The 27,031-nt window shown below is 53.9% G+C and overlaps 1 protein-coding gene across 3 annotated transcripts in view; it reads right to left on the reverse strand.

The window, feature by feature from the left end:
• Nucleotides 1-27,031, reverse strand: part of JPH3 (junctophilin 3) — a 73,906-nt gene that overhangs the window by 25,347 nt on the left and 21,528 nt on the right. For all 3 annotated transcript variants that reach the window (XM_080410645.1, XM_080410644.1, XM_080410643.1), the window contains 2 exons: nucleotides 22,122-22,899; nucleotides 810-934 (listed from right to left, as the gene is read on the reverse strand). In XM_080410645.1, coding sequence (XP_080266771.1) covers nucleotides 810-934; nucleotides 22,122-22,899 — 903 coding nt within the window. The remainder of the gene's footprint in view (nucleotides 1-809; nucleotides 935-22,121; nucleotides 22,900-27,031) is intronic.

A 27,031-nucleotide genomic window follows, 5' to 3' on the forward strand; every position in this document is an offset into this window, starting at 1 on the left:
AAGGGGGAGAAAATAACGATAGATGCCTCCTAATGAGGGTTCAGTGTAGGAAAACTTTTGAATAAAACCATTCACATATATTAATTACTATGTTAATTGTTGCTGTGAGGACTTAGAGCTTTCCACTCCCACTCTCAGCAACCTCTCTCGCTCCTGGGGCTGCAGACCCCTGCCTGACCAGGGCTTTGCTTCGGCTTCCCCCTCCCTGAGCCTTTGCTGAGCCTGAGCCAGTAAGCAGAAATTTGGAGAAACCAGCAAGAAATGTTGAAGATGACGGAGGGGAGGGAGAGCGAGCAGGCAAACCTCAGATGCACGTTTCCCAAAACCTTTGCACAGACCCACGACTGATTTGAACGCCCAAGAGATGGACCAGGCACCAGTGCGAGCTGCCCCCAGCGCTGCTGGCCCAAGCATTCAAAAGAAATCATAAACCATAAAAGCCATGGGGGTAAAGTCAGTGACGGCCTCTGGGATCATTTGTGTTCGTGTTTTGCTTTCAGAGCTCTGGTTGCCTTTTTGCAGTGCAACCATCAAGGACTAAGAATTAAAAAAAAATGGGAAAACACCCGTGAAAGGGGGAGATCCTTGTAACAACAGGACTGCACAGGGTGGAAGTGTTGAATATCGAAAGCCTTGTGCTAAAACCTCTGAAAACTGGTGTTACAGGGCAGTTTCCCACCCCAACAGTCCCGGTGAGGTCCGGGAGCTGTGGCCACACCGCGCAGGGCTCATTTTGGGGGTTTTGGGGTCTCTGCGGGGCTGCCTGGGGCAGAGAGCGGAGCGGGGCCGGCGCAGCAGCACGCACTGACCGTTTTCCCTGTGCTGGAAGGAAGGCGAAAACTCTTTGGCAGTGATCCTGGCGATCCGCGCTTCTTCCTGAGCTTTCTGCGCCGCCGTCACAGCCGCCTCCGCCTTGGCCCTGGAGTGAGAGGTCCTGCAAGGCAACCAGAGAGACAAGGACCATGTCAGGCAGCTTCCCTCTGCAGACCAAAGGCAAATTGCCCCCCACGAAACCCCTTTGCTCCAAACCCCTTCAGCTGCCACAGAGAAGCTGCCACCGGGAGCTGGGGCTGGTCGGGGGTGATGTTACATCAACAACATGTTCATGGACTGTTTCTCAGTCTGCAAATCACCCAGGCGACTTGGAAACAGGGGCAGGATGGTTCGTTCCCCCGAGGAAGCATCACCCCAAAGCAGGCTGGTCCCCTCCATCACGCATCCCTCCGTGGGGTACCCCAGCCCCGCAGTCATCTGCAGCAACCTCTGCCTGCATCTCCTGTGAGCCTCTGGGGATGAAGACCTGAATTTAAAGCCGGTGGGTTTTTTTTTTAACCAAAAACATTTGCTTTTAGATGGAAAAGAGAAGATTTCCACCCCCGTCACCACGTTTTGCGTAAAATGCTGGATGTAAATACAAGCACAGTTTGTCACCAAGAGCAGAGGTAGGAGCGGGGGCTTGCCATCGGTACCGCCTCTACCACCCCTTAACACATCTTTATCAGGGCTTTTTTTTTTTTTTCCACTCTGGATGAGCGACTGTTCCCTGCACTCACCCATTACCGGCGATTCCCCAGACACTCGTGTTTGATGGTATTTCATCCCATTGCTCAGGATTTACACCCTCTTATACAGCTCCTCTGCAGCGTTTCTGTGAGCATCCTTCAAAGGCTGGTTTGCCCCTTCCCCTTAGCTGAGCTATCGAGGCACTTTAAAAAAAAAAAGCCTGTTCCTACCCACTCTGGTGCAGGCAGCGTTATAAATAGCTCATCTGATTTCTTTTCCCTCCAAAATCAGGCCCTCCATCTCCTTTAATCATTTTTTTTTTTCTGCTGCTCTCTGAATTCCCTCTAATTTTTCGACATCTGCTCGAAGAGGAGTGCCATTTCTGACAGGCTCCTATAAATGGAAAATAGGGCCAGTAATGTGCCTGGCGTTGCATCGTGCAGCACCAGCCGTGGATACAAAACTGGGCGGGCGGGCCTCTGTGTGCTGTCACCTCTTTAAGCCCGGGTGAGGTGCCTGGTCCCTGCTCCCAGAGCCGACCTGTCACTCTTTTTAAAGTGCTGACAAGTTGTCTTTCCTCTAATGAGTGCTTTATTGATATAAATTTGCTGCTTTGGAGTAGCCGAGGAAGTGGGACACGACCTGTTCTCCCGGAGCTATCAAAGGTGGCGGAGGTGCTGCCGTGATGTTGTTGCAGGTCCCGCAGGTCCTCCCTGACCGATGCCACCAAAAATTGGTTTTAAATAGTTTTTAACCCACCCTGGGTCCAGTGCTCACTCTGCTCAACACTCATGCAGGGTTGGAGGAGTGGACAAGCATGTTACAGCTCCATCCCCTGGCAGGTATCCCAGCTCAGCTCTTTTAGGAGAAGCAGGGATGCTCCAAGCAGGAGCTGCAGCAAATTGCTGGGAGAGGTGCAAATTGCTCCTGGTTTTGGCACAAACGTGGTCAGTGGGAAAGGCTGGGGCATCAGATGCATCAATTAAACCACCGCAGTGCCAAGGATGGTGCTACCTGAGGCTTAAGATTACGCTGCTGACCCTCTGAGGTTGTTAAAACAGCAGCTAGCATCTTCCACGGGAGCTTCTTAGTGGTCCAGACATCAGCTCCTGAAAATCCTCCATCCGTCTATCCCTCCAGTGTCTCCTCAAGCTGAAAACTGTTCAGGGGAGGGACTGTGCCTCCCATACTGCAGCACATTTACAGAGCAGGCTGCCAGTCCCCTCTGCCCTCATACAAAGGATTAATAATGTCTGAGAGTGTCTGGACCAAACTCAGCAGGCAGGATTACACACCGCCTCCCCATACACCTCCCCGGAGATGCAACTGGAGGCAATGATCTGTCACTTGTTGCCAGGGAGGGAGGCTGGAAGTGCCAAAAAAGCAGCTTGTGACACTTCCAAGGGTCTGGGGACACATGAAGGTGTCTGCAGAGCGGGAGATAACCCATACGTGCAGCCACCACCCAAGGCATGCTCCCCTCTCCAGCGTACACCACCTCCCCTTTTTTCACCAAAATGGGTCAAAATCACCATCCCTGGGGCACGGATGGGTTTCCATCCCTGGAAAACTCACTCCAGCAACTTCTGGACTAGTTCATCCCCTTGGACTCCAACATCAGCCCAGGAAGAGCAGCAACTTGGGGCTTTGACCCAGAAGGAGTTAAAAATCAATCATATTAATTAAGCCATCTCTGATTTAAATAGACACAATGCCCACAAAGCGGGTGTAACGCTGAGTGCTGCGCGGGGAGGCTTAATTGTTTGTAATGCTCTCTAAGGTTCTTGGAGGAGAGGCACCATCAGAGTGAAAAGCAGAATTATGGTGATCTATATGTTGCATAATAAAATACATAAGTATTCCCAAATAAATGCAAGTAATCCAGTTAGCGTTCTCATGACTTTGTCACGTACTAAATTTAACAGCTGTCTCCTTTATACATGCCTGCTGCTCGTAGTGTGCGCTAAATCTTAATTCCCCAGTTAATTGCTGGAGTTTATTTCCTTGTAAAGCGGGTCTTTCTCCACGACATATAGACGGGGCCCGATCTAATCACTCTTCTCCTGCCGTAAGCGCTGCCATAAATCTTTCCTAGACGGAGACGCTGTCCTGGAAACCACAGTCAAAATAAGGCTGGATCCTTCCCTGTGGATTCGTCGCAGCTGGAGGAGGAGGCTGGGGATGCTCAGAGGCGGGAGGAATTAAACAGATCCCCCTGCATTGCTCCTTTGTTACCCCCCCGTGGTGCCCTCCATCCCAATAAGCCCACTGGACCAAGGGTGGCATTTGCAGGAGCACAGTGACCCTCTTGTTTGATTGGAGTTGATTCAAAGCTGCATACCTGCTGGAAGATGCTCGGCTTGGTCCCTTCTGCCACCGGCGGGTGAACGGGGGAGAGGGAGCGCTGCAGCCCGGGGTGCCGGAGGTGGCCGGAGAGGGACTTTGGAGGACGGTCACCTCCAAATCACATTTTGGTGCGCTTCGCCACCCAAGCTGAACTGGGGACGGGTGCTGCGGCAAGGATGGTGCTAGGACGAGCCAGAGGGGTGATGGAGGGGGTGGTTTATAACTCTTGAGACCCGAGGGTCTGGTTTGGGTGAGGGCAGAGAGTCCAAGCTGGGACTAGCTTGGAATATTTTATTTATTAATTTTTTTGCCAAGCTGACTCACTCTTCTTGGAGGATGTCCGGGCAAGTGGTCAAACTGGCAAGAAGAACTGGCAGGAGGCAGGGAAAAAATCACAACCAAACAGATTTCTGTAAATCTTTGCAGATCTCTTGTGATTTGGCCAGAACCAACAAGGGAAAGGACAGTACCTGTGAGTGGTTCATAATGCCAACTTTATCAGCTCCAGCTAATCTGTAAGAAGCTGGAATAAACCAATTTGTGAGGAAGAACTTGGCTTTTTAGGAATGCCAACAGTGACTCTGGCCTGGCTCTGCGTAAGTGAGGAGCCAGTGCAAGGGCTTCTGCTGCAAACGCGGTGCTCGGGGACGGTTTAGCCAACAAGCGGGTGAGCTCTCAGCAAAATCTGTGGCACCTGACGGTTTCAGGAAGAAAGGAAGCAAAATTAAACCCAGGCAGGGCTCGAGTGGTGTTTAGGTTAATGGACCGCTTTGGCAGGAGAACAAGTGGGACAAACTGCTTAAAAATCACCCTGGAAATTAGAGCGAGGTTACAGAACACCAGAAACATTTCTGAACAGAGACAGGTCTGTTTGGGAGTTGTAAATGCAACGCCAACACTTGCAGGGAGAGCACCCGGTGACACAAGAAACCTGCTTCATTTCTGAGTCCTCCCCATCCAGCTTTGCTTGAGCGCAGTGATCGTGGAAAGGGTGAGCTGGAACCAGATGAGGGATTTGCCATCCCTGTTCTTTGTTTTCTTGCACCCCTGTACGAAAAACATGCTCTTCTTCAATAAAAAAACTAGGCAGCAGACTGTGTTTGGGGCGAAGGCAAGCTACGTGCTGGACGCAGGGGGAAATCTGCATTGTTTGGGGTTTAAATGCGAAAAAGCATCGTATGGGCAAGATTTCTAGAAAAGAAGGTCTGTTTTCCAAAATTCGCGTGGCAGCTCTTGCTGGGGAATTTCTGTTCTTTTGCAGGCAAACTCCTGGCTTCTCTGGTGCCCCCAGGAACTCAGAGCTCGGCCAAGGGATCCTCTCCTCAGTGGGACTGGACAGGGAAGAATGAAACTGCTGCTTTATTGTCGAGATCCTGCTGTAGGCATGGAGATCCCCAGCGTTCCTCCGTCCCATGCTGAGAGCTGATGGAAACCTCTCCTGAGCTCTCCAGAGAGCCCCAGCTCCTCAACAGGAGCACGCACCGGGCTGCAACGAGCCCTAAACCCTTTGCTCAGCACCGAGCTGATTTCAACAGGACTATTAGGTCTTAATCTTTCCTGTATTGCCTGTACACCTACAAATCAACCCTCCTGCAAGGGAGCTCAAAAACCCCAAGCTCCTGGTAACTACAACGGGGTTCTCGGTCTTCTCCCACTTGTTTTCCATATCTTAGCTCGCATGGAGGGGCAGGAGTGACAGACAGACCAATCTAACTGTCCAGCAATGAAGTGAGAAAGCTGAGATCAAAAGAAAATTATTAAAACTATTATTAAAGCCTTCTTCCATGCAGCTTTTTGAACGCCTCCTACCGTATAAAAGCAGAAAACACTGTGGTCCACATTTTCAGGGAAAACACGTAAACCTGCCACGTGCAGCCTTCACTGAAGGCTTCCCGGCCGCTGGCTCTGGGCACGCACAAGTGGCGAGGATGGGGTTAACCAGCCAGTGAGCTCATCCTGGGACATAATGAACAGCCTCAAGTTTTCCTCAGGGGCCAGGCTGGCTCCATCGGATTCACTTTGTCTCTCAGGTCAATATGTAATCAGGCAGCTTTTTTGTTTTGTTTTGTTTTGTTTTTTTTTAAATGCTTCTTTATCTTCCTACAGGAGGCACGTTCTCTCCCTCCATTACAGCGGGTCATGTATTTTTCAAATGGCAAAATTCAATTAAAACAAACACAAACTGCAAGAAAACACTTCAGGAAAAATTCAGAAAGAGTATTTGCTGGGCATTTAAACTGGGTGCTTTGCTCTGGTGAAAAGCAGCGGTGGCTGCAGCGGGGCTGGCTCAGGGCTGCACAGGGAAGCGTCGGGATGCGCTTATCCCTGGGAAGGGATGGCTGGGCAAGGCGTGGAGAAGGAATTTTTTGGTCTGACCTCCCCACGTGCAAAGACCAGGCTTGCATGAGCGCGAGTCCCTCTGCTGTGTTGACTCGCCAGGGGTTATTTCACGCTCCCACCAGCACAGCAGAGAGCAGGATCCGGCCCTAATGGCATCGCGCTGAGACGCACCAAGAAACACAAAGCAAAAGCCCCCAAGTGATCGATGCCAGCAACCAAACCCCAGAGCCGAAGAGAGAGGGGGAGCGCGGTGCAACCTCTCCCAGGCTATCCATCCCCTCGCTCCACATCCCGCAGCGAAGCAGAGGCGCTTCCCGCTCCCGATCCCTCGGGGATCAATAGCTGCAACCAGCGGCGGGGAGGGCTGGAGGCTCTGCCTGCTCAGGGCAGGATCTCAACCCCTGCCCGCAAGGAGGGCGGGCTTGGCTGGTCTGCACGCTCTCCTCGATGGGACAAATTGGGACTGAATTATTAATAGCCGCTGCAGACTGTCTGGCTTCTACCTCTGCGGGAGCATCTGATTTAGGGCAGAGCTGGGGAGGGCTGCAGCGCCCATCCTGCCTCCCTCCGCCCCTGGCACAGGCTTTGGCTCAGCAGCCTTTGGCGGGCACAGCACCCCGCACCCAGCACCTCCCTGGCCCCAAAAGACGGGCGCAATAACCCGACAGCAAGGGCCGGGGTAGGCACGACCCAGGGCCAGGCTCTGTCTAGACATTTCCTTCAGGGACTGGGGAGATGGCAGCAATTAACAACCTGTTTGTTATTTTCCCTATCTGGCATTTATTGCCCCGATAAAACCCACTCTTAATTCCAGCTTGACTCTTTTCACAGCTTTCCTGGCTTGGTTGTTATTGCGCTGGGCTCGCTTTGAGTGATTTGTGAAGGCAGTAATACAGTGCCGGTACTCAGGGGGTGGAATATTAGACACACCAATTAGCTATCTGTGCATAAATTCCCATTTACCTGCTTATCGCAAGCATATTTGCCTTGCCTGCTTCCTCCGCCTGCTTTTTCCTCCACCCCCCCAGCGCTGGAATTCTTAATCAAGAGAAAAAAAGCAGCTAATGTGACCTCTGACATGACGTAATGCAGCCAAAAATGTCTGCTCGGGCTCTTTGCAGCCAGACAGAAAGCAGGTGCTGTGCATAGCAAAGAGAAAGCCTGGCTTCCCCGCATCCCGCTGCCAGGCTTCCCAGCTCGGGATGGAGATTTGGGGGTGGGAGGCTGGACCACCCCTGCCCGAGCTGGCGGGGAGCAACCAGCCCTGGGAGGAGGAGTGGGACACGTCCCGTCACCAGACAGCGAGAGGGAAGGGATGGAGGGAGGGGGCATGGGGTGGAGGGGATGCTTATTGCAGGCTCTGGAAAAATTGCTCGGAAAGTCACATTTCAAGAGAAAAGTTCTGAATTAAAAAAAAAAAAAAAAAAAGAAAAAAAGAAAAAAGAAAAATCTATAATCCTGAAAAAAACTCCAACCCCTTGATGCGTTTCTTTGTTACGGCCCAAGAAAACAAAACACAGAGAAGGATGGAAAATGTTGTGGCCAAAAGCCCACATCTGAGCCTCCCTGTGGTTTTACACTGGGAAATGTAACGTCGCAGGGGAAACCGTTCCCAAGCCAGCTGGGAGACCTCGCGGGGAGCAGGTGCCTGTGGCCCAGCTGGGGCACAGCATGCACGAGGTCTCTGAAACATGGAAACAGGGATGGAGCCACTTCCCATTTAGCTCATTGCTCCAGGCACCTGTGCCAGATTCTTCTCTACCTTTATAATTTTGGAGCTTACAAATGGAGAGCAAATTCACCAAGGCGTCATTTGCCATTTTTCACTGAAATACCATTTTTTAAAATCGAGTAAGCGAAAAAAAATATCCCGAGCTGCATTCTTCCAACCTGTGCCTTGCCTTTAAGTAGATAAAATGAGTTTTGCTGGAGAACTGAATTCACAACGTAGTGGTGCAAAGTCATGGTGTCTTGGGGGACAGGGATGGGCCACAATCAAATGTCACATCCCCAAAATCCTGGGAGAAATACGGCCCGACCCACAGCCAGCAGCGTGTTGCACGGTGATCGTGTCGGCTGCTCTCATCCCCAGGCATCCCCTGGGACCCTGAGCTGGGTCTTTTCCAGCAGAGAAGGATGGCGCAGCCAAAGGGTTGTAACGCCACGATCCTCTTCAGCTTGCCTTATTGCCATCATCCCAAACCAGTCACGGGGCTGCTCAGATTTGTTTATTTTATTCCTGTTGTTGCTTATCAAAAAAAGTGCCTGGCACAAGAAAATCAAACTCCATTGACTTCAAAGGGCTGGGCCAGGTGGAGCTGGTATCCAAAGGCACATCTGCCTTTGCCAGGATGCTTCCAGCATTCCTCTCTGGCCAAGGGACATGCAGAATAAGCAGAGCCAGGCAGCCCCATGCATTTCCCTCCCAGTGGGTTTCCTTCCTTTTAATTTTTTGCCCCCTGGCAAGGGTAAAGCTGATGGGTCTTTTGCGCCAGAGAGGATGTGCAAGCTGCCCTGAGATGTTATTTACAGCTCACAAGATAATTAACATCTGGAAAGGGAGTCTCGTCTCCCGCCATCTGTCACTTGTAACGAAGCTACGGAGGATGCAGGTGAGCGACGCGGCCAGGCAGTACCTGCCCATCCCCGTGCTTTGGTGCCTGCCAGCCCAGACGCGCATGCAGGACCTGGGCTTTGCCCTGGAGAAAGGCCAGCTTTGGTGCCACCGTCCCACCGCTGCCCCAGCCTGGCCTGCCAAAGGAGGCAGGTTTGGCATCACAGGTGGGGCAGCGGTGCAGCAATCTCTCAAATCGACACAGAGGCAGCAAGAGCAAACTCCAGCCCCGAGGATGGAATTTCCCCTTTTCTTATAAACTGGGGAGTGCATGAGATAATTGCAGCGATGCCGGGAGCGTTGTTGTTTTCTGGAAAGTGATGGGCAGAGATGCAAAACCTGCAGGAACCCACTCAGAGCAGGGTTTGGGCAGAACTAGCTTCAAGGAAAGGAAAGGAATGAGCAGGAGGGATGCTGCCTGCTTTCCAGCTGTCACACTTTGAGTGGGGCAGTTTTCCATGATTTTACTGGATAATTGTCACGTACGTAATGGAAAATGTACATAATGGAAGTGGAAAACGCTGATGTCCCCCTCCTCATCCCCTGCTCTCACGGAGTGCCAGCAGACAGCCCTCCACGCATACATCCCAAAGGCACAACCACGCCACAAATGTTCTTCTAACCCTGTGCAAAAACAGCGCGTTACAAACGAGCCTGCCACTTTCAGGCAGGAGGCAAAACAGGTTGGAAGAAATCACTAACAACCCTTGGAAAAGTAAAAAAAAAAATAAAAGAAGAAAAAGCCCAAGCAAAAGCAAGCGAAGGCATGAAATCTCCAAGGAACGCGGGCAGCGCTGGATCATCCGCACACTGCAGATCTATACTGTCTGTATCAAATGCAAAAACAGAACAGCAGAAAAGCCCTACATCAATGCCGCATTCGGGTGGAGATTTTTAAATGCACAACAGGCCAAGTTATAGCTCCCCGAGCAGCCATAACTCAGCCTGCTTGGACATGTGGAGCGTTGAGTTTGGCTGTACATGCTGCTGACTGTAATAACTTCAGGCTGGATCCTGCATTCCGGCTGCATCGCCCTGTCTCCGGGCAAGGCTGGCTCCAAAGGCGGCACTGCCAGAACCCTCGCAAGCCCGTCCCTGCTCATTACGCCAGGGAAATGCCGGGTTTTTGGTGGGAGGTTTGACCATGGTGGGTCTGGATGGGTGGCTTGGTGCAACACTACCCATCTTTCTGGATTTATCTGGATTTATCGAGGAGAGGAGGATAGAGATGTGGTCGGGACACAATCACCTGCGGTCCAGCCACAGATTTGGAGCAACCTTTGTGGGATGGAGGAAGGCTATTAGAAAAAGCCTGGCTCGCTGTGGACACTGGGTACCCCCTCCTGCCATGTCCAGCCCCAGGCTGCACGTCAAAAGGTGGAGGGTTTGGTGGACCAGCAGCATCCCAGCCTGGCCTCCATCACCAGAAGGTCCCCAAACCAGCCCGTTCCTTCCCGTTTTTCACACTGACACTGACCTTCCTCGCCTGGATGATGCCATGCATGGGATGAAGAGTGGGCTAGAAACCTCAATGCCAAAGGTGAAAAATGCAGCAGAGAGAGAGAAACAGAAGCAAGCCATGGGCAAAGGAACCGAGAGAGCCTCTGGTGAGCAAAGCAGCCCTCAAATCCCTTCGAGGAGCCATCAGCACAGCCCAGCCCTTTGGGAATCATTAGAGGCTTTTCCCTATGATCAAGGAAAAAGTGCTTAGAATAAGAGAATTTGGGGAGTTCAAGCGAAAAACTCCAGGTGAGGGAGGTGATGGCAGACAAGCAAAGCAGATCTGCCAAATTTCAGTTTCATTTTGATGCCTAAAAATGAACGAGTCAAACCAAATTCTGAAGCAAAACACAACAGAACTGCAAAGAGAAGTCTTCTTTCCTTTCCTGACCCTTCACCCCGTTTGGGTTTTGGCTGAAACACTCTGGCAGTTTCACAAGTTTTGGTCACCTCAAGCAAAACAGACATTTGGCAAATGAACTTTCCAGGCAATTTTTGTTCTGCTGTTGGAGCCACGGAAGCCTGAAAGAGGCAGCGCAGCACAGAGCTCACCGTTCTCCTTTCCCCTGGTGATGTGGTGATGGGCTGATGGACAGGGACATCCCCTGACGTGCCTCTGGCCACGCACCGTTTTACTCAGCCAACAGCAAAACCCACCCCAGTTCAGAGCAAACCGCAAAAAGAGCCAATGACGAGCTCGTTTAACTGAACCTAATATTTTAGTTCCAGCGCAGTCTGGACTCAGGCCAAGACATGGAGCTGAAACGGCCTCAGGAGCACTGACGGATGCTCTCCAGCTGTCGGAGGTGACTGATATCCAGCCTCGCCCTCTGGGACTTCTCCACCACCTCCAGCCCCATGGGATAGGAGACAGGACTCTTCTCCAGGCGATGTGACAGAGGTCTAAGGGATACGTTAAAATGGTCCAGTCTTCTGAGTGATGGAAAACGTATTTTGACCACCAGGGCCCTAGTGGATGCTTGGAAAGCAAATACATCCATGTCTTGCTCCGTGCAGTTGCGAGGAGGCTGATTCCCTGGTGTGAGATGCGGGCGATGGGCACTGCTCTGTGTGCCTCTTGCCACATTCAGCCTCGCCAGCATGGACCCAGTGACCACGGGGAAGCTTTTTCTGCTGGAAGGGGCAACTGGCCCCGAAGCAGCTAGACAGAGCCTGCCACATGTGGGACACGGCAGCAGCATCTCCATCCCCCACTCCCACATCCCACTCCCACGTCTGCACACCAGCATCCCCCAGGAACGACGAGAAAATGCCAACCCAGAGCAAAAATGCTCTTAACGCCATCGTGGAAGGTGCCAAGTGGGGGCAAGGACCTTGCCTGGCTGCGCGCAGGGTACCAGCACCCCCTGCTGCAGCTGAGCCCTGCGCAGTTCGGCTGGACGCAGACCTGCACAGAAACTCAGCTGGAAACAGTACCCACCACCGGCCCTGCTAAAAGCAACATCAGATGCTAAAACACTGCAGAAATAAGTCTGGTGCCAGGTTGCTGTCACCAGTGCCTGCAACTCCGGTCCCCATCAGGAGGGATGGAGAGGACAGGAGTGTTTGGTGATTTTTTTTTTTTTTTTTTTGAGCAGCATTGGCCCCATGGCACATGTTGCCGGGTCCCCTGCACCTTCCACAGCCCCAGTGGGTGCAGGCAGGAGGGAGAGGGGCTGGGGGTGCCCCAGGGATGTGGGTGGGCAGACCCCTCTGTGGTTCGAGTGCTGGCCACAGCCCTGCCGACTGGGGAGGGGGAAAAAATAATATAGCATCCCAGTTGCCACAGCAACGAGCAGCTCCTGCCTGCCTCAAACTTCAGAGCCCACCCAAAAGGAGCCGCGTTCCTCATCCCCGCTGCCTGCATGGGTTTCTCCTCCCTATCACATGGGGGCCTGTGAGCACCCAGGAGCCCAAAAACCAGCCTGTGCCCCCAAATAAACATCCCACTTCTCATGAAGCTGCTCAAGATGGGGGGTCGTGCATGAGCTGCTGGGTCCGCAGTGGGGTTTGCCCGCTCAGTCCCACCGCCTGCCTGTGCCCGGCTTTGATGCCCAGCTGCTGGGCACTGCTCGCCCCTGCAGGACCCGGGCACCCTGCGGGACCCCCTGGATGGGGGGCTGCCGCTGGGGACCTGCCCTTTTGGGTCCCCGATGAGCGACGTGCCCCAAGGCTGGCAGGCAGCCCTGGGTTTGCAGGTCTGTGCTGCCTCCAAGGCAAAACCCCTGAAAATTTCCACTTAAGCAGCCAGAAGCACAACAAGGGAAGGGACTCGGAGCCCAGCTCTGCCAGGAGAGAATCTGGGCTTTTAATTATTTATGTTTCACCTCCATGCTATGGTGATGAGACAGAGACACAGGCAGACAGCGGAGAGAAGGCTGCAGCCTGCTTCCCCGGAGAGGCCATTTACACGATCCGGGTGAGCTGGAGGGCTACCAGCCCCCACCCAAGCCCTGCCCCACACATCTCCCCCTGGAAAAGTGCCTCAGCCCTGGCTCTCACCTCTGCCACTGCTTTCCCGGAGGGTTTGTCCCCAGGACCGAAGAGTTGAGAAGAGCTGCCACCTGCCACAGCTGTTTGAAGCTCCCCCAAGGATCTTGCTGTATTGGATGGGGACCAGCCGTGGCCACCTGCCAGCAGGGTGGCTCTGGGACAGCCGCCGTGACCACTGTGTCCAGCTTTGAGCCCACAAACCTATTTCTTCTCCATAAGGGAAGAAAGCACTTCCCCAAGGAAGTGCTGCTCAGGGTTCTGGGCAGCATCACCAAGCTACTGAGGCTCACAAGGACACTTCGTGGTGGAGCGTAGAGGAATTGTAAAGGAATGAAGGCAGGTTAATTAACACTGATAATATACAGCTGTGGGCTGGCTTCAGGGGCGGTGGGTTGGCTGACGTGGATGATGTGCAGCTGTGGCTGGTTCCTGCTAAGCAGTTAAATAGCTCTGAGGGGGATGGAAGGGGAGCTCTGGATGAAAAGAGACATGGAAAAAGCAGAAGGAGAGCACCCAGGGTGTAGGAGAGGCCCTGGGAGAAGCAGGGAGCCTGGGTGAGGAGAGGCTGGCTGGGCGAGGAGCCTGGAGAAGGAAGGATCTGGATGCAGCAGAGGCAGAAGCTGGGTGGCCTGGCCTGAAGAGGATGGAGAAACAGCACAGACAGTAGATGAACCTTTGAAACCTTGTGGGGGATCGGTGGCTGTGCCAGGGCAAGGTGTGGGATGGTAAGAGCCTTGTAGCAGCCGGCTAGCTTTGGTAGTGCTGCGACAGTGGGGCCTCCACTGACCCAACCTTGCTTGGGTTCACAGTCTCCAGCAGGTTTGGCTTTGGGGAAGGATACCAGATGTGCTTTAATTGAGCAGAATTAATTCGGCAAAGCTCTATGGCCTGGTACCGTGCTCCTTTCTGCCATCCAGGTCCATGAATGAGACCTAGTGCTGCTGGCATGGAGCCCACCCATCCCCCATTGGGGTGCACACAGCCTGTCTCCCACATAGGCTGCTACTGATGCTGAACCAGAACCAACCATCCCCAAATAACATGTCATGTCCCTGGAGGGTGACACATGGGGACAGGGCAGAGCGGACTCAGGCCATGACTGCAGTGAGGCCCTGCTGGCAAAGGGCTGCTGCCCGCTGCTGAAACAGTGGTGGCAGAGGTGGGCTAAAGTTGAAAAGGAGGTCTCGCTGTATGGTGGGCTGAGCACAAGGCATGGCCACATCGCTGCCACAACAGGATTTTAGGGTGCTCAGCACCCTGAAGAATTGGGACCTTTCTTAGTCACAACTTTAAAGGGATAATCGTTTGAATCCATGGGTTAAATCCCCCTGGGATTTTCAAGGGGGAAACTTGCTTAGCAGGGTCTATGGTCAAATCCTTTAATTTCCTGGATTAGGAAGCCAGGGCAGCTTGTCATTTGCCCTGCGTGGCAGAAGCGACAGAAACCTCATTGCTTGAGGCTTTTCAAATCAACTGCAAGAGCACTGGAAGCCCCCAGCCCGGCCACTGCGTTCCCCCCACGGTGGTGCCAGTCACCCCAGCATCCCAATCTCTGGCTGCAGGGAGAAGTGATGCTCATATACTTGTTGTTTTTGCTCAGCTCTGTATTTTCATCTCTGTTGTGCTCTTGATATTGTTTTTGCCTCTCTCCAGGGAGGAAGGGACTTTGGGGGGACCAGGAGCATGGGGGTGTTGGGGATGTTGCCGCAGAGAAGCATGTGGGTGGGCAGCTGGGGCGGGAGCAGCGCAGCCGGCAGGAACGCATGCCAGGAAACCCAAAACGGGAGCTGGGAGAGGAAAAAAAGCACGCAGGGCTCTCTCACGAGATGGGAAGGCAGCATGGCTGTAGTGGAGGGACCCCAGACCTTCCCCTTCACGTTCCTCCATTACCCAAGCGTCAGGGTGCAGCGTGGGACCAGGCAGGGACATGGTGCAGCAGCTCCCACAGACATGGCTGGGGGTTTAGGGTGGTGGGACATGGCAGCAGGGGGCTGGGGTGCTACAGTCTGCATCCCCCACATCTGGCCCTTGGGCCCAGCTGCAGGTTTGTGTGCACCCTCACCAGTCCCCTTGCACTCTGCAGAGGGTGAGGGTGAGGATGGAGGGGAGCGGTGGGGCTACAAGCCAGCCTGCCTGCCAGGCAGCTGCACAGGCTGGGGGAGGATCTCTCCCTTCCCTCCCGAAGATCGCTGAGAAAAGCAACGCTGCAGTTTCTGCTCGTTGAATAGGAGAAGCAGCAGAAAGGAAAATCAGGGGCTGGCTTTTTATTGTTGTTGGCTTTTTCATTTTTTTTCCCCATCTGATGATGGGCTGTTCCACCCAGAAGCATCAGCATGAAGAAGAGGCTTCACCATCCTCTTCTTCAGCTCATTCTGTCTTTCCTGCGCTGTGCAAGCAGTCAGGGCAGGCAGGAGGTTATTGTGTCAGTGGGGGGATCTAATCCGGCTCAGGGGGCTGAAATCATCCTGCAGCACCTCCCGAGCAGGGCCAGCCGCAGCAGGACAGCAGTGCCGGCCGCCCAGCCCATGCACTAAGCAGGTAAAAGGCTCAGATTAGAAACCAGTCAGATGATCCCAGCTGTGATGGGCTGCTGTGCGGTGTCAGCCTCCTCCTCCTCCCCTTTAGCCCCTCACGCTGCCCCCCACCTCCTGCCCAGCTCTCCGGGGCAGCCCCTTCCCATGGAAGTGGCGGCTGCCAGGAGTGAATCACCCTCCTGTCCTTCCTGCCTCGCTGCCAGCCAGTGCCATCCCTGCCCGTTCCCATCTGGTCTCGCTTTTTGCTGCAAAAGGCACCAGCACATCACCCTCCGGCACTGTCAGGGCTCTCCCAATCCCATCCCCACCAGGCGTTTTGCTTCCTCCTGCATCCCAAGACCCCTCTGCTGCTTCACCCACAGCAAAAGCATCCTCTCCAGCCATGCTTTGCTGCATGCCTGCTGTGACACAAGCCTTGTCTGCCAGGACCGCACGGATTTCGGAGATCCTCCCCGACGAGCGCAGGGAGCGGGGCAGAGCCGGCTCCGACCATGGTGAATCCAATGGGCTGAGAATCTCCGCTCTGCCCATGTTATTTCACCATGTCCTAGCACTGCTGGAAATTATTATAAGAATGCATGTTGCACACCTGGGCCATGGAGCTGGGGCGATTTAGCTCACATCTGGCTCGGCGGAGAGGGAAGGCAGCAGGAGCCACAGAGTTGGGAGCAGTGGTCGTGGTTGAAGGATGGGAGAGCAATGGCAGGAGAGGGGCTAGCAAAACAGTGCAGAGCTGCTCGCCTAGAAGCTAAAAGACTCTGCTGCGGTTTTTCTAGTTGGATTATTTTGTAAAGCATCATTCCTATGAAAGGCACTCCATTTTCCAGCCTGTTCATGTCTGCGCACAGATGTGCCCTTCCACCCCTGCACTGCAGTGCAGGCAGCGGGGTGGCAGCTAGGGACACACAGTGCTGGCCCTGTGAGAGCATGCCAGCTAGTCCTGACTTTTGACACAGCCACAAAAGGGCTTAATGCTGTAAATCCTGTCTGAGCAGGAAGTTATTAAATTGGCATTGCAGGAGGACTTAAACAGTCACGGTGCAGACAGCAGATCACCCAAGAGCCGGTAATGGGTAAGGATGTGATGCTTCAGGATGCTATCTGGGGATCCACTGTTTCTCAAGTGTCCTGGACTAGAGGTGGGAAGTGTACTTGCCGAGTCAGAGGTACCCGTGTCATCCCGGCTGACAGCAAGGCAGGAACGGGAGGAAGAACAGCTGATCCTAATCTCTGCCGCTGCGGTATCGCCTGACCCCTGTCAGCACACGGGAGCTTGGGCACGGGCAGAGGAGGGGAGGGAGGTGGCGGAGAGAGAGCGGCGTGTTTTGCCACAGCTCAGCTCTCTGTCAATGGTGAAGCCTGCTGGAGGCTGCTAGACCCGGGCTTTGCTCCCCTCTGCATTGCACGGGGGCTGTTTGGGGAGAGGGAGGGCAGGAAGGAAAAAGAAAATGCTGCCGTAAAGAGAATTACCTCCTGCCCCAGCTGATCTCAGCCTTTGAGTCACCTCCATCTATCCCCTCTGTGTTTTCCTGCCTGTCTCTTTGCACCCCTCAAGGAAAGGATGGAGAGAATGGGAAGGGATGGAGGGTGCATGCTTTCCTTGCATGAGATCCAGTGGGTACCAGGTGATGCTGTCAGTGACCCCATCATTCCCCAGCTAATGGGATGAGGTGACTCCTGCAAAGCCCCAAGCTCCAGCTGGCTGCCGTGGCCTCAGCAGGGAAAGGGGCAGTGCTTCTCCAAAGGGCCATAAGCAGAGGAACCCTCCCTGGACCCAGAGGTGCCCAAAGAGGGGCTGGGCGAGGCGGCGAGAGGCCCCGGCACACTTGGTCTGATCCCTGAAACATTCACTCAGCTCCGTCCCTGCAGCCAGCTCAGCTGTGACCATTTCAGCTTCGGTCTGCTGCTGGCTCATCCCCTCCATCCTGACCCAAGGAAGGGAACACACGGTCCTTTGGGGGCCACCACGTTCCCCTCAATCCGCATCCCTCCTTCTCTCCCCTCTCCATCTGCAGCGAAAGCCCCGCTAGCCACATGAGGCGGGGATTAGGGCAAGACTAATGCGGGAGCCCCGCAGCCACCTCCCCCGGGCATCAGAAAAGCCAGCAGAAACCTTAAATCAAATGCAGCTAAGTACAATTGCAAAGCTGCAGGCACAGGCCTGAGAGAGCATTAAGCAGCATTATTATGGCTCGGTGTACTGCCGGTAGTGACATTACCGCAACTTAAAATGTTTGGGATCAGAACTGCAGAATCTATTCTTTTCTGTGGGTTTTGCCCAGGCTGCATTTCCATTTTTCTGAAGAAAATACCTGTTTGGCTCAAACAACCTCCTGCACTTTGCTGTTTAGCTCTCCGGGGCTTTTCTTGCCTCCTCGCTCCCCACTGTACATCAAACGCGGATGGATGCTTTGCCCTCACTGCAGCATCCTGAAGGAGCATCCATGCTGAGTCCAAACATTTCCCTTTACCCGTCCTCACTGCCAGGTTGTCTTTATTCGCTTCCTTGTTCTTTTCTTCTTCAGTTTCCTTTTCTGAAGTTGAATGACACTGTGCTAATTTGTGGCCCAACTCCTCCTGAGACTATTGAGCTTAATTATATTTTTCTCATCGTTGGTGAATGGCTTAGCTGTAATTAGGCCTGGAAGTGCATTACTTAGGACTAACCTGAGAACAGCATCCCCTCCGGGGTGCTGGGGCATCGGCTGCTCCGAGGAGCTGTTATTTTAAGGTGCTGAACAACAGGACCTCGTGAAGCTTGCACTGGAGAGGAGGTGAGTGCTTGCCAAATGTCACCCATCTCTGGGATTCATAACCCTAGAGCCGCTGGCGGCCCTTCCTCTCACAAGTAGTCCAGCCACTAGCTACAAAACCTGGAGCTGTAGTAGCAGAAGGAAATGCTGGAGAGAATTAGGGTCTGTCTGCCCAGCATTAAAACTGCCATCACCCGTCACTGAGAGCTGGAGTCAGTCCTGAGCTCCCCTGATGCTCCCTGGGCATCTGTCCTCCAGGGCCAGCGGCTGTGCTGGAAGCCAAGGATGCTGCAAGCCAGAAAGGCCCACCTCTCTCAACTGGATATTATATTTTCATCGACCGTGACACACCAGTGCCTACAGACAGTTTGCTTCAGGTATCAATGTTAGCACTAATGAGACGGGCTCTGGTGTCTCCAGTGCATCCTCCATCCTTCTAGGACAGCACCAGAAGGAGTGATGGCTCTTGGCTGATACAAGAAGGGCACGAGGCATGCCACGGCACGACGAGGACACCCTGCACCTTCATTTTAAACAGGGTGAAAAAGGGCTCCCTCCCCGGCTACCTCTGAAAACAGTTGCCATCAGCGGTAGTTTTTCAGACCTGACTCACAGCCCTTCTCGCCCACCAACTTCACACAAACTATTTCAGCGAACGGGAGATAGAGGAGGAGAAAGAAAGTGTTTTTTCCTTCTAATTGCATCAAAGAAAATTTAGGAGAATCATCTACCTAACCTAGAAACTATTTCTTAAATGAGCTTACCTTTCCGCGTCGCCGATAACATTGCACTCGGTTCAGGCTAAAACAACCTTAAGGATCCAATTTACTTGTCTTCAGTACACTATGTTTTTAGCCTACTTTCCTCAGGAAATGGGGCTTACTGATGTGATTGTGCTGTTTATATATCTATATGCCATCACTCCCACACTAATAACTTTTGAACGTGTTGGCCAATTCCAACCAAATCTGACAGAGCGGTAGAGTTTTCAAAAATACTGAATTCTTACAAATTTAATGAAATACGTGGGTGGGCACATATTTTCCCCCACCAAGGGAAAGGCTGCAGAGTGAACTCAGCCATATTATTAGACAGAAGAGAATACACACACACACACACACGCGCACACACAGACACACCAGTGCTGTTATAAACCCCCCAGATGCTGGTAAGCCAGAGCTCACGGTGGCATGAGATGGGGGATACTGCACCCCTGAGCCCCAAAGCCACCAAAAACGGCATCAGGACCCCTCTGCTAATGCACCCACTGCCTGTTTTGTGAATTTCTTTCCATTTCGACGATGCGATTTGGTGTGGGCACTGTAGGGGAATGTTTATTCATTTAGAAGCTTTAAAATTAATCGGAGTAATTATAGGAAAGCCTTTCTAGCTGGTTCTAGGTTTGTAAAACCATGCTCTCTTCTGGTTCCGCACGCTAAGGGACTGTTTCTGCAAAAACAACCCTTGCAAAGGGCTGAGCTGAAGGAGGGCAGGTTTCAGGCAAAGCAGCTCTCCCTGCTTGCATGTCGAGGTCTCCTTGGGCCAATCCTGCATGCAGCCAAATTGCAAACCCAAGACACCCTCCAAGACGTCGGGGCTGAGCCTGTACCCCCACCTAATCCTGCCTGCCCCCCGTCTCCAGCAAAGCCTAAAATCCTGCCATCCTGCCTGGCTGTAGGCGAATGGTTTGGATCTTCGTTGATAGGTTTGGGGACTTCAGCATAAGCCATTAACACAGGCAGCAAAAATTCCTGGGATGGATGTCATTTGCTGTTGGTAACCCAGCGCTAATGCACAGCATCACATTGGAGCCTGCCTGTCCCTGGCTCACACAGCGAGAGATGGGCTGTGCAGCAGATCAATAAAGGGCTTTTCAACACACCAGCAGCCCTTGTGCACCGCAGGCGATGGCTGTGCCATAAAAAGAGACAAGCCCTGGGTTCCCAGCTCTTGCTTTCTTTTCTGCATGTATCTAGTCAAGAACAGACTAGTTAAGACCGAGCACAGACGGTGGAGGGAGCTGGGCTGCAGGATGGAGATGGCAGGTTGCTCACGGAGCATCTTCTGATGGGACCAGGAGGTTCAGCCTCTGACCGAGTACGCTTGAAGCATTGCACTCCCATTCATTTATTTCTTTGCATCTTTACTGATGATGCAAGGGGTCCTCTGAGTGGTCCCCAAATCCCACAGGTTTTCTCCTCCCCCATGCACATGTGTGATCATGGGCTGCATCCTCCATCCCAGCACTGCTGCCGCTCTCCAGCAGAGCTCAGGACCATGTTACCCCAGCCAGTACACGGGAGGAAGGTGTTCATGCCCTGGCATTCCTGTCTGACTTGATTATTTTTTTTCCCTTCTGTCTCATAATTAGAAGGTGGAACATTATATGCCAAGAGCTCGCTAAACATTTCCAACACGGGGGGCTCAAACCTCTTCCAACTCCCACTCTTGTGGCTTTCCAGGACCATTACCACCTGGGGACGGAGGATGCTCACTCAGGTCTCAGACCCAGCATCCCAAGGCAGACCAGATCTCCACATTTCCAGAATTCAGGCCTTTGTATCAAGTCATTCACCTCCCCAGATCACAGGGAAAGATCTGGTCTTTCTGCTGCTCCACAGCCTGTTTCCTACCTGGCAATCTAGTGGGATTTTTTTTTTTTTTCCCAGAGCTTTGACAACAATTTGGTACAACATCAGCTTGAAAACGTCATCAAGCCCAAATACATGCTCCCAAAGCAGGACTGGGAGTCTCATTCATATTGCAGATAAGTCATCGGCAGACACGCAGATCAAGATTTCAAGTGTGACTCCGCATACAAATGATTGAGACCCAACAATTAATCCAGCACAGGAGACTGAGGAAGTACCTGGGTTTTTCCCCTAATCCCAGCCCTTTTTCCCCAGCCTGGCTGCTATATGTAGCACTCACTCATGAAACAGAAAGGAATGACCGTGCTCTAATAAACCACCCCCCAAAAGTGACACAAAGAGCCCCGAATTCGACAGAGGAGCTTTCCTTCTGGGCTCACCCTTGCCTGGGAGCTCACTGCAAGTCACGGAGCTCTTAGGAGCATTTTGGGAGCTGCCTAAAAGGTGCTCAAGTGGACCTGGCTTCGAGCTGGGAGTCGGACCCTACTTCAACCTAAATTAGAATTAGAATGACCCATTTCCCCACCTCCCTCCCGCTGGTTTTCAGCCAGATCAGGTCCCTGCTCTGAATCACTGACCAGTTCCATGATGGTTACAGCCAGCCCGAGAAGTGGGAGCTTCCTGAGGCTTGTAGGGATTATTTGGGCACCCAGATCTGCTGCTTTCTAGCAGAGCCTCAGGCAGGGCAAACCCTCCCCAAGCATCAGCTGCAGCCAGCGATTTGACTGCTTTTCCACTCAAAACCTCTTTTGGGAACAGAAATAGCTGGGAATCCTCCCAGCACAGGCCAAGCCTGGGATGGTTCCTCTTGGCTTTAAGTCAGACAGAGGATACAGGCAAACAGCATCCCAGGAGCCCAGGGTATCATCCTGCTTATTAAAGAAGCTTGGGAGAAATGGGGTAAATAACCCAGTACCTCCTAAGTGATGGCTATCACCTGTGAGCCCCACACCGTGACCCACAAGCGCAGTCTCACCATGGTGCAACCACCCCTTGCACAGGCTGCAGTGAATGCACGGCTCTGGGTGACCCCACGTGGCCTTGCCAGCTGGTTTGGGAAGGTCCTGCACCCACAGCCCGCTCGGAGTCAGCCAAGGAACATTTCACCCCATTTTGAACACCACCCGTGAAGCCTGGGCATGCTCGGCAGCCTGGCTTTGTGGGATGCTGCCCGCTCCCGCTTTGGAGTCCAGATAGCACTGACTGCTGCCTGCACCAGCAGATGCCCACCGTGGCACCTGCCTGCCTCCAGCACCTTCCATAAAATACCCCCCCCCCCCCCCGCACCTGCTACTGCAAAAAGTCTTATCCTACCTCTCCCATCAAACCGCAGCTGTCGGGGCAGGACCCCAGCCGAGGTGCCGCACCAGGACAGGGACCACCTTACCTGGATGCCGCGATCTCCGCTTTCTGCTTGGCGATGGTGGCCGCCCGCTCCGCCGCCTCCACGGCCCGATCCACCTTCTCGCGGATCTTGCTGGCCCGCAGCGGGATGAGGTTCTTCCTCTTGCCGCTGACCAGGATGTTCTGCTTGTACTTGCCCTCCTCCTTGGTGCCGTCGGGGAAGGTCATGCAGCCGTAGCCGTGGCGCTTGTTGTTGGCCCATTCTCCCTCGTACTTCAGCCCGTCCGAGCGCTGGCTCACCCCGAAGCCCGACCGCTTGTCGTTCTTCCACTCGCCGACGTAGATCTCGGTGGTGGTGGCATCGATGTCATCTTCAATGACGGAGAGCTCAGCTTCGCCCTCGCCCAGGCTGATGGTGGAGTTGATGTCGCTGGCGGTGGAACTGACCGTGCTCATCCCGGCCTCGCTCCGGAAAGAGCTCTGCTTGCTCCGCTGGCTGGCCAAAGAGCTCTTGGACTCGGACTTACGGAGCTTGAGCCCACTCAGCAGCGACCGCCGGAAGATGCCCTTCTTCTTGCTCTTGAGGATCTCGGCATCACTGTGGGCCATGAGGACGAAGCCACCCCGGGAGACGGCAGGGCTGCCGGCTACTGCCGGCGAGGAGTCGGGGTGCAGCGCCGTGCCGTTGGTGTGCTCGCTGCGCAGGGAGTTGATGGACGTCCTCAGGGGTGACCTGATAACCGCAGCCATGCCGTAGGGAACGCTCTGCCGGACGCCGTAACCCTGGCGCATCCCTCCGACCCACTGGCCCTGGTATGTCCCTAGGAAGAGGAGACAAAAGCAAAGAGGGGTTTCATGGCACGGCATCCTGTGGGCTGCTAATGGCATCAAGCTTCTCCGCGAGCTCTTCGTTAGCAGGAGCAGCAAAGAGCGGCTCTGGATCCCTGTCCCACCTCTGTGACAAGGACCATAATGTCACGCTGTGGGAGGAAAACATAACATCTTGGTTGGACTGCAGGTATGCACTCCAGCTGCAGCGTGGAAACACCAGGAACCAGCCAAGGCATCACCGAGCACGGGGCGATGCTTCGAGGACCTGCCCATTAGATCAGCCCCTGATTTGAAAGGGAAGGGAGCGGGGAGACGGGGAAGGGGAATCGTTATTCAGGAACAGACTCTGATCCCGTCCGTGCTGCTGGCAGTGATCAAAGCGGTCGGTATATTAAAATGCATTTATTTATATACATAGTGCCTTTTATCCGTCGCGTAGCGGAAGGGAGTGGCCCTATAGAAATAAAGGCCACACGGGGAGAGATCCATTTGGTTATTCTCCTCGGAACGTGCTCCTGTTTGAACACCTACATTTGCGTGGGCACTTGGTGGAGCCCACAACAGTGGGATGAAATGCACATGGGACCTCACCACGGCACTGGGAATGGAGACACGAGAAACCCACCCAGCCCAGGAAGCGCAGCCGGAGCATCACGCCTGCCCTGTGCACCAACATGTGCGGTGTAGTCTGCCCGGGTTTATAATCCCTCCCTCTCCTAGAGCTCGGTGACTGGCACGTTTGGGGTTTTTTTATCCCAGCTGTTTAAACTGCGGGGCTTGTTTTTATCCTTAGGTTGGCTTAATCTTTTCTGAACTAGCTGAAGATGCAGTGATTCACCGCCCATCTAAGCCTTGCGGGGCAGACTGATGAGCCCGAGGACGGCTCCTTGTCTGGCACTGGTGCTGCTGGGATGCTGCTGGGATGCTGTGGCTGGTCCCAGCCCCGGGCTGCCCTGCTGCCTCCCCTCCCCTGCCAGTGATGCGCAGAGCAGAGCCCTGCACCAGGACAGGCACAGGCAGCACCTCGCAGCGTCGGGGCCTCCCTTGGTGCCAGCCCCGCTCCCGCGCACAAAGGGAGTCTTAAAACAGACCTGCTGAAATGGTGAACCCGGTGCGAATCAGACCGAAATGGCCCCGATGAAAACGACCCAGATGATTACCACCAGCTCGGTGTGATAAAGGCTTTCCATCCCCTCTCTGCACAGGATCCTCCTCGCCCTCAGCAATCAGGCCGCGATTTGTAGACAAGAGCAACCCATTGGGTCCACCTAAGCCAGCTCTTTTGGCTGCAAAAATGTTGCTCCCTGAGACCTATCCACCTTGCTGCAGTGTTTTCCCTCCCAACATTTCCCAACAGCCCAGCAGAAAGGATTATTAAGAACAGGCTGAGCTGGCCATGCCCATCCCCAGCCCAGGTGAACGCTGCTCTCACTCCAAGGAGCGATCCCAACCCGACAGCTACACGTCCTTTTGCTCCGTTTCATCCCTCATCCCGATGCCACCCCCCGCACTCCCTTCAGGGTTTCCACTGCCCAGTCCCTGGGGATACCCAGGGGAGCTCTGGAGGCGGATGCGGGATGGAGCGGCTCACACTGAGCATGCCAACTGCTTCCCAAAAGGATGAAACCAGCCCCCGGGCATATTTTGGGGTGCATCAGCTGTCTTATCTAACAGCCAACAGCACTTTGCACAAATCCGCCGGGGCTCGGGCATCCTTCCCAGTGCTCCGATGCAAGCAAGCCCCCCGAGGTGCTACCTTATCTGGGTGACAGCCTTGTGCACCGGAAAAAAATGCCAGCCCCAAGCTGGGGGACCCCGGGAAGACTGCCTTGGAGAAGGGACATGGAGAGGCAGGGCCAGGTGGGCAGGATTTACCAAGGGTTTATAAGATTAGCACTGGGGAGGGAGGCAGAGCACCGGGATTACAGCAGGTACCGCTGGGGCAGGGCAAGGAGGTGGTGGCAGTGCTGGCAGGGAGAAGAATGGGGAGCAACTGGCAAGAGGGCTGGCAAACAGCTCAGCGGAGACACCAGACGTGTCCTGTGGTTGGGTTTGAGCAGTGAGCTTGCCTTGCCCTGCTGCAGTCCACTTCGGTGTCCACAAGAACAGGCAACAACCGATGCCGTGCACCCACAGCTCCCCATGCCCCGCGGCACCCTGGAACGACACCCGTGGCAGAGGAGAGCCCACCAAGCTGTCCGTCGATCACCTGCAGACCTGGCAACATCTCGCTCCCCTTGCTGGCTCCTTCCCAGATCATCTCATCAGGACAACATACTGGGCGTGCTGGACAGCAGATGCCTGAGAGAGATTTCCCCCAACACCCCGAGCACCCCTGCAAAAGGAAGCCCCAGCACGTCCCGGGATGCCCTCGCACCGTGCTTAGCCTCCTGTTTCCCCTAGAGATGGTTTCAGTGGCTTTCAGGGAAAGATGCCAAGGGGACAGAGAGAAAAGGTCCCATATGAGATCCGCCGGAGCCTGCCCTGCCCGAGCCCTGCACTCCCTTTCCCTTGGCTGCATCCCTTGACTCGGTCTCTGGCCCCAGGCGGGTGCCTTGACCTCCCAATCTCCTAGCAAATCTGCAGCTGAAAAAAAAAAGAAAAAAAACCCAGATTAAACCAAAGCACTGTGAAGCAAGCACAGCCCTTTGCTGAAAACCAGAGGCGATGGCAAAGAGCAGAACAAAGCGCTCTTGGAGCAGGCATGACAGCACATCTCAGCTGGAGCAGAGGCGGCAAATTGGTCACAGCAGGTTACAGCTGCAGCGAGCGCCTGTGCGTGTCACCAGCAAGGAAGAGGTGCCCGGGAAGCTCTCATCCTTGCATGGCCTTAAAACCTACTCCTAGAATTGCACGGCTGCCAGGAACAATCTCTGCATCTCCTCAGCAAGGCTGATTTTTCTAAGCAGAGGATGCAAGGACTAGGGGAGCCATCCCAGCCAGCCAGTCTGTCCTGCTGCTCCCCTCCCAGCATCATGCAGCAACTCCCAAGAGAGCAAAACCCAGACCCCAAATCTGCTCTCATGGGTGTTGCTGCTCTCCTGATTGCTTCCCTGCTGGATGCACGGATGCGGCAGCATGGATTACCTCTGCGGATTGCCTAGGAGGGCATGGTCACCTCCCCGATGGTCACCAAGATATATGGCCACCAGCAGATCAAAGAGCTTCCTTCCAGCGAGCTGAGTTAATCCGTCCTTCCTCACCTAAACAGCACTCCTTCCTTCATCCGACTTCATTATGTTTTAAACCCCTAAATATCCCAGGATTTGGCCATGAATACTGGAAGGTCTCAGAGCCATCTGATCTGCATTGCTAAGCACTGTCACCTCCTCCCCTTGCACTGCTCTGCTTAACCCCTGCCCCCTAACATTTGCAGATATATGCACAAAGCTTAATCTCACAAGGAGCCAGGAGACTCTTTCTCCCTGCAGAGGAAACAGGGTTTCATCATTTTGCACTCCATGTGTCAGGACGGACCAGCTACAGCTGTGTCAGAGGTGGGAGCTGAAACGGGAGCGTGCAACGGGAAGCGCCGGCAGTGGGGACCTTAGGATGGGGCTGGGTGTGACAGGATGAGGCTGATGTGAAAGGTCTCCAGGCTGATGTGCTGAACGGAGGGCCTCCAGGCCTTCAGTGTAGAGAGCTGAGCACCTCCCGGGCTCAGGGCAGAAGAGCAGATGCTTCTTTTAACCATGTGTGACAGAGGGGAATGTGCCTCCGTGGGGATGGGCAGCAGGGAAGAGGCCAGCGCTGCTGCAGCCCTGCCCACAGGCTGGTTGCATCGCCCAAGCTGGGGTCCTGGGCAAAAGGGGCAAAGCCACCGTGATGAAGGAGAATTGCTGGGGAGGAAAATGTGCCAACCTTCTTCCCCCAGCCGTGCAGGTGTCTTATGCATGCCTCCAAGATGCCACAAATATCCATCCCACTTCGGTGTGGCCCTTTTGCACTGGGCAAAAAGGACAAAGAGCAGCCAAGAAAGTCTTGGACGCAGAAAGAAAAAGAAAAATCATCCTGAGCTGGGTAATTTGTGACTTACTACGGTAATACAACCGAAGCTGCAGCCACTTCTGCATTGTAGCTCTTTCTTTACTATCAATATTTGCAAAATGCTTCCTGAAGCAT

This window comes from Falco punctatus (assembly GCF_963210335.1).
Source record: "Falco punctatus genome assembly, chromosome: 14".
Taxonomy (NCBI): domain Eukaryota; kingdom Metazoa; phylum Chordata; class Aves; order Falconiformes; family Falconidae; genus Falco; species Falco punctatus.